Source organism: Camellia sinensis, chromosome 8 (genome assembly GCF_055761805.1).
Source record: "Camellia sinensis isolate YWXY chromosome 8, ASM5576180v1, whole genome shotgun sequence".
NCBI classification, from domain to species: domain Eukaryota; kingdom Viridiplantae; phylum Streptophyta; class Magnoliopsida; order Ericales; family Theaceae; genus Camellia; species Camellia sinensis.
This window is the reverse complement of record NC_138968.1, coordinates 138,648,831-138,656,780: the sequence shown is the minus strand read 5'-3', so window position 1 is coordinate 138,656,780 and position 7,950 is coordinate 138,648,831. Positions and strand designations below refer to the sequence as shown.

The 7,950-nt window shown below is 37.2% G+C and overlaps 1 protein-coding gene across 6 annotated transcripts in view; it reads left to right on the top strand.

Moving 5' to 3' along the window:
• Positions 1-345: 345 nt before the first annotated feature.
• The window catches only part of LOC114260256 (uncharacterized), a 217,853-nt gene continuing 210,248 nt past the window's right edge, over positions 346-7,950 (top strand). For 5 of the 6 annotated variants that reach the window (XR_014338328.1, XR_014338326.1, XR_014338327.1 and 2 more), the window contains exon 1: positions 346-1,305. Coding sequence is in view for 1 of the 6 variants with exons in the window: in XM_082883581.1 (XP_082739707.1) it covers positions 6,137-7,321 (1,185 nt within the window). In the remaining 5 variants the exon portion in view is untranslated. Of the gene's footprint in view, positions 1,306-5,435; positions 7,946-7,950 lie in introns of those variants that run through there. The other variant, XM_082883581.1, reaches the window with a different exon arrangement.

Here is a 7,950-nt window from a genome sequence, read left to right as displayed (position 1 = left end):
ATTTTTTTGGCCAAACTATTTTAGACCTTAAAACCCTCTTTTCAAAATATGTTTTTTTAAATGTTTCTACGATGTCCCGAGGCTTCCATTTCGATTAAAATATTGCACTTTTCAGTAAACCGAGTAAGGACAAAGTGGAAATAAATAAAAGGGAGGTGAAATTTTTGAAAAATATTTAAAAATATCTTCTTTATAGGTTTGGAGTTGAAGGAAATAGGAGGGGATGAAAGAAAGCTGGTTTAGGAAAAGGATGAGTATCAAATCATTAAGAAGGAAATGAGCAGTCTTCACTAAATTAGGCATTTCTGTTTGTACACTTAGAATTTAAATGTGAGACTACCACCATTAGAAAGTAGACTTCTGGGGCTTCAATTTAGACCCAAGAACCACCTTAGACCAAGTCCAAATAAGGGAGATATGCCCATTTGAAGTTGAGCTTAAGAGCAGATTTTGTTGATCCAGCCCGAGACAGCCTTCACTAAATTAGGCATATCTCTTTGTACACTTGGAATTTAAATGTGAGGACACCACCATTGGAAAGTATACTTCTGGGGCTTCAATTTGGACCAAAGAACTGCCTAAAACCAAGTCCATATGGGGGAGATATGCCCATTTGAAGTTGGGCTTAAAAGCAGATTTTGTTGATTCGACCCAAAACAACAATAGCCCATTTTTCTTGGTTTTGGTTCGGTTGGGACAACCCATTTACCCATTTTTTGAGCCATTCAAGTGCATCCACTCATCCTCCATTATACCTAATTATCCTCCATAGTCAAAAAGATATTTTGTTTGCATCCATAAAGGAGTATCCCATGCAACCACCTTGAAAATTTGCCCTCCTATCACATTCTTGTCTCCCACCTTGTCTCCCACCTTCTTTTTGACCTTTACTCTCCCTCATTGCCTATATAGAATGATCATATTGTAAGAGAGGAAGAGGACCACGAAATTGAAGAGAAAGGAGTGAGAAAAGAGTGAAAAAAGAGAGAAAATTTGAGTTGTTTAGCCAAAAATATTTCTATCTTCCATATACACCCCATACCTTCCATAGCTACTGAAATTCCTCATTTCCATACACCAAAACCACTCCAAAAATTCTGATATAGCCAAAGATCAATCGCCTCGATCATAAGGAAGAATGTTTAGTGGTTGAAAGTGAGAAAAACTTGAGAGTTAGCCACTTTCCATACCACAAACTCCATAAACTCCATAATTTCGAATTGAGGATTTGAGAACACACTTCCTACACTTGAGGGTGATCAAGAGGAAGTTTGGAAATCAAGAAGTTCAATCTTTCTTTGGAAGGTGAATTTTTAATCTTTCATTTTCTTATATTTTATATTTATATTCTTGCTTCTTATTTCATTGTGTTTTGTTATAATCCAAGTAGTTTGTTTATCTCATATTTATTTTCTTACTTTATATTTCATAGTGTGTTGTTATAATCCTAGTGGTTTGTTTCGCTCATAATTATTTATTTATTTATTTTTATTCGCATACTTTAATTTCATATTAGTTTTGTTGTAATCTTGCATGTTTTACCTCATATTTATTTTTTTTTCGTGTATTAGTCTCATATTAGTTCCGTTATAATCTTGCATGTTCTATCTTATATTTGTTTTATTGCTTTAGGCTTATATTGTGAGTTTGCACTTTTTTTTATTTTATTTTTCTTTTCTTTTTTAATCTAACCGGTAGTGGTTAGTTGAGCCACCTACATATTTTTTTGTTTGTTCCTTTTCTTGGTTTTGCAACAAGACAGGTTTTGCTTGGCCTAGTTCGCCGGCCGGCCTATTTGGCCGGTCGGTTAGCTTCTTCCGAACAAGATGGCGTAATCTCCCAATATTGACCAATTTCCGCCGGCGGTTCTAAAGAACATGAAGCTTTTATTTTATTTATTTATTTATTTTATTTTGAGTGTATTGTGAGGTTTTTATTTTGTTGTAATATTCTCCTCATCCCTCTCTAATTTGGTTTGTAATTATTCTTTAAATGTTGTAATAATTCCCCGCCCCTCTTCTTTCTATCCCGTTCTTTTACTCGCTTTCTTTATTTGTACATAAACATCATATTTATTTTTCATCATAGTTATGCTTTGCATCCATGTTTCATGCATCTTGATTCGGCTAAGTTTGCATTTGTGGATTTAATCAATTCCTATGTGATTATGTGCGCTACCTCATGTTCTTGAGATGATTCACATATCATATTTTAGAAGCCGAATCTTTAGTTGCATCTCATGAGTGAATTGCATTAGGATTTTGTATATAAGATCATGCATATTTTGCTAACTTTGTTTTGCAGCTTGTTAGTGGGACGTCAAACATGTGAGTTTTTATGCTTTAGCATCCCGTGTGTGTGTGTTTTTCTTACTATGTCTAGCATTCTACCATGAGGCTAGTTGCTTATGTGATATAACTCTATGAATGCCAGTGGATGGAGGTTGTGTCGCTTAATTTGGAATGATGTTGATTTTTCATGCTTGTAAACTCAATTTATTTGGGTTGTACATCGTCAAAACTCTTTCAAAATGCATGATATCAAATTACTCCAAAATGAATGGCATAGTCTATACTTGTATGCTTCACATAGTAAATTTTAGGATTTATTAACTAATCAGAACATGAACATATAAATAAAATAAAATTCATATCATGGTTAGTAAAGGCCGATCTTTGATCGGGTGGGCGGGGGTGCTCATTATTGACCTTCCCCTCTCATACCTAAGGTTCCGAGCCAAGCATCCTTGGTTACGACGAACAGTGGCCTTGGCACGAGTTATGGGTTTCCTAATTTTCCCAAAATAAATATTAGGTGGCGACTCTGAGATCTGATGACGCAGTCCATTTTTGACAAAATTGCAATAAAATGGATTTTCAATAAAAGTTGCCAAATCTGGACTCTCATCTATGTTTCACATTGCACTCGTGAGAATAGATCAAAGAGATCTCGGGGGTCCGAACTGTTTAACGCGCGCGGGTACCCCCCGGGCATGTTACACACAACAGTTAGACTTTTCTCAAATGAAGCCTTGATATCAGTGTGTTGCAACTCAAGCAGACTGTGTATTTTCTCAAATGATGCCTGAAATGAGACTTGACATGAACCCAATTGTCTTTTAATTTTTGCATGTGCACTCTCAGTCCTGTTCAATTCAATGTAAGTCAAGTTAAAATCAAGTACATGGCACATATTAATAACATATTGAAAAAAAGTAATCTTACCGGTTCGTTGTAACATTGCCACAATGCATACACGTGTCTGTCCATGCCGCCACAAATTTGTCCTTGTAAGGAACCAACCAAGTATCCATGACATATTTGATTGCATCAGGATAACTACTGAATTCCTTAAGTAATGATTTAAGATGCTCCTCGTATTGAATTTCAGAAAATGAATACACTACAGAGTTCCACTCATGGTTGAACTTCTCCCATTTTTGCTGTGTCTCAAACATTTTCTTGCATTTGGTCAACACATTCTTACTGATATGCCAACGACATAATAAATGTCTGGCACTCGGGAATATCTTCTGTATGGCATTCATCAAGGCTAGCTCTCTGTCAGTAACAATAACTGTTGGCACAACAAACCCATCCATGACATCACGTAATGTAGCTAACACCCACGCATAGTTATCGACCCTCTCATACTGTAAGTATGCAAAAGCTACAGAGAATGTCATTTCAGTTGATGTCACTCCCACAATTTCAAGAAGAGGAAGCCGATATCTGTTGGTTTTATATGTGCAATCCATAATTAATATACGTGGGAAAGACCGAAATAAGTCCAAACTGGTAGGATGTGCCCAAAACAAGTCAGTCATAGTCATCGTGGACTTTTCAGACCGATGGCGCTCAATGTAATTATACTTGGCCAATTCACCCAATAAGTGTTGCATCTGTGATCTTCCAGCTCTCTGTACCACCCTGTTTCGATGGCGTACATTGTAAATGGTTTTAAGTGTGCTTACATTGAGGGCATCTCGCTGTTTCAAGGTTACTAGGATTTCTTTTGGCCAAACCATGCTCTTTGACATACCCATTAACAATGCTTTCTCATCCTTTGATAGCCTCCCCGCATATGAATGTCCCTCGAGGTGCTCCGCAGGTGGATGATTATGCAATCCGCATACTACAGTCAATGTCCATTCATCATATGTGGTAAACCTGTGAGCCCTCATATCAAAAAGACAACCACACTTCTTCGTACCGGTTATTCTTGATGTATTGTTGCCATCATGTTTTAACTTCTTTGTTGCTCTATATTGGCCACTCCTCTCACAAGCAAGATACATCCTGGGTCTTTTTTTCCCTCCACCATAGTCTGATGTTTTGATTACAATGACCAAACCATTTCTCTTTCCAACTTCACGTACCCAGTTGAGCAATTCATCCTTACTTTTGAATACCTACAAAGTTAAATAAATATTATCAAACATTTACATTTGGTGAGCAATTCAAAACATAATCGTTATAATTTCGTAGACTGAACCTGTTCAGTTATGAAATGAGTGGTGTAATCTAACACAAAATCCGCGCAAACCTGACTTCCTTGAGTTGACACATATTCCTGCATGTTTTGTATAACATTACAAATTTTTAATGGCATTATAAAGATTAATTTGCAATTTGAAACTGTAAATTTGGTATGCAGTTTGCAAATTTGGAATATAAAATGGAAAAAAAAATTTACTTCATTTGGAAGTAGTTGTCCGAATTTTTTTTCAAATTTCGGAAGTTGAATGTTGTATAAGTTAACTTTGTTCGGACAACAACTTCCGAATTTGAATACATTTTTCGGACAACAGCTTCCGAAATTTATCACTTTTTTCGGACATCAACTTCCGAAAATACATAATTATTTCGGTAGTACATTTCCGAACAAAATAACAAAATTCGGCTCTGGTTATCCGAACGACGCTGCGAAAAAAAAAAATTAAACTCACATTTCCTTCGCTCTGCTTCACATGAATACTTATTTGCTGATTTTTAGAAGGCAAATCCTCCATCACAATGATGTTTTCCCTACAGAAATGCCAAAGCCCTTTGTAAAAAATGAAAACCCTACAGAAATGCCAAAGCCATTTTCAAAGAAGCATGCCAAACCAGTGGCTTACACACACGATGCAACAATGTGAACTCTGAGGTGTGCATTGAGATGTTTTCAATTAACAATGGTGTCTAAAATGGTAATTTCACTTAGGGATAAAATTGTAATAAAATTAAATATCATTAAGTGTGTGTATTGAGGGGATTAGGTGTGTGTATATAGAAGCTCCCCTTTATATATAGGGATGGATGCTCTCTCAAATTCAATGAGAGCGTTCAATCCTCATATGGGTTTAATATTGGTGTCGTCAATGTCATGGACTCTGTTTCAGTTCATGCATGTTGTTGTTGTTCTCATGGGGTGTTCATGTTTGGGTGGTTCAGGCTCTAGTACTCATCGTCATCATGTTCATGTAGCCGGGAATGAGACGGATCGGCTAGCCTTGCTCGCATTCAAGGCTGAAATAACCGGTGACCCCTTTGGGGCTCTAAACTCGTGGAATGAATCCATCCACTTGTGTCAATGGGATGGCATAACATGTGGCCGACGACACCAGAGGGTAACTAAGTTGAAACTGGATCATCAAAAATTGACAGGCTCAATTTCGCCTCACATTGGAAATCTGAGCTTTCTTAGGGAACTGTGGTTACGTAACAATAGCTTCACTCATCAAATCCCCCCTAAACTTGGCCATCTACGGAGACTGCAAATACTGAGACTACTCAATAATTCTATTGGTGGTGAAATTCCCGCCAATATATCTGCTTGCTCTAACCTTGCTGTCCTTCAGCTTTCTGGCAATAGTCTGGCTGGGAAAATTCTCGTGGAGCTTGGTTCTCTGTCTAAGCTCGAGCAGTTGTTCATTGAAAGAAACAATCTAACAGGTGGCCTTCCTTGTACTTTGGGGAATCTGTCATCCCTTATTGTATTCGATGTAAGTATCAATAATATCAATGGGAGTATACCTGAAGCCCTGGGCTGATTGACAAACTTAAACTATCTTGTATTGGCGAAGAACAAGTTGGTTGGTACTATTCCTTCCTCAATCTTTAATCTCTCTTCCATCACAGCTTTTGATATAACAATGAACCAAGTTCAAGGGAGACTTCCCTTAGATCTTGGAATTTCTTTTCCAACTCTTCAATGGTTTTCAGTTGGAGTAAACTTGTTTACTGGATCCATTCCTATTTCAATATCAAATGCAACCAACCTATATCTCCTTGATTTGGGAGAAAATAAATTTATTGGAAGAGTGCCTCCTTTGGGAATGATGCACAATCTTGGGCAGTTAAACTTTGAAGACAATCATCTTGGAACAGGGGAAGCTGGTGACTTGAATTTTCTTAGCTCATTGCCCAATGCCACCAATTTGAACTCTTTGACACTGAACTCCAACAACTTTGGAGGGGTGTTGCCAGAATCAATTGGCAATTTGTCCTTTCTTGGTATCCTTTCTTTGGAAAAAAATAAAATAGGTGGGAGCATCCCAATCGAGATGGCGAATTTGGTCAATTTGCAACTTTTGGACATGTCAGACAATCATTGCATCGGCAACATTCTTGCTGATATTGGGAAGCTACAAAAGCTACAAATTTTGGATCTCTCAGGTAATAAATTCTATGGGAAAATTCCATTGTCTTTGAAAAATTTGACTTCACTAGCGTATCTTTATTTAGGAGTAAATAACTTGCATGGCAACATTCCTCCAAGTCTGGGAAAATGCCCCCTTGTAGATCTAGCTCTTGATGGAAACAATCTTAGTGGTACCGTACCCAAACAAGTTCTAACTCTCTCATCATCGTTGAACTTGTACCTATGTGATAACCATTTGGTTGGGTCCATACAACTAGAAATTGGGAATTTAATAAATCTTGAACAATTAGATGTTTCTGGGAACATGTTGTCTGGAAAAATTCCAAGCACTCTTGGTAATTGTGTAAAATTGAGATTTCTATATATACAGAGCACTAATTTCTGGGGAATCCTTCCTTCATCTTTAAGCTATTTGAGAGGTATTGAGGAATTAGATCTTTCTCACAATAATTTCTCAGGCAAAATCCCAGACTATTTAGAGGGCTTTGTCTTCTTACAAAAATTAGATCTATCATTCAATGATTTTGAGAGTGCGGTACCCGAAATAGGCATATTTAAAATGCAATGGCCATTTCTATTAGGGGAAACAAGCAGCTTTGTGGTGGTATACCTAAACTACATTTGCATAGTTGCAATACCAAGGAATTCAAAGGAAAAAGATTTACACTCATCATGAAAATAATAATCCCCACATCGTTTGGGCTTCTGGGACTAGTAATAGTGTTGTGTTTACTGTATCTTTGTTGCTTTAGAAAGACAACAAAAGTACCCCTGTTGAGATTTTTAGGGAAGTCATATGTGAAACTGTCCTACCAAAGTCTACTCAAGGCAACAGATGGGTTCTCTCCAGCCAACATGATAGGCATGGGTAGTTTTGGTTCAGTCTACAAAGGAATTCTTGATCACAGTGAAAAAGTTGTTGCAGTGAAGGTACTAAACCTTCAATTCCGTGGAGCTTCCAAGAGTTTTGTTGCTGAGTGTGAGGCCTTGAGGCGCATCAGACATCGAAATCTTGTCAAGGTTTTCACAGCATGTTCAAGTGTTGACTATAATGGTAATGATTTCAAAGCTTTGGTTTATGAGTTCATGGTCAATGGTAGCCTAGAGGATTGGTTACATGCAAATGAAAATGAAGATGAGGTGCATGTCAAATCAAGAAATTTAAACATCCTACAAAGGTTAAATATTGCCGTTGATGTTGCTTCTGCACTTGATTATCTTCACCACCATTGCTCGGAACCAATAGTTCACTGTGCTTTGAAGCCGAGCAATGTTCTTCTGAATAATGAAATGATTGGACATGTA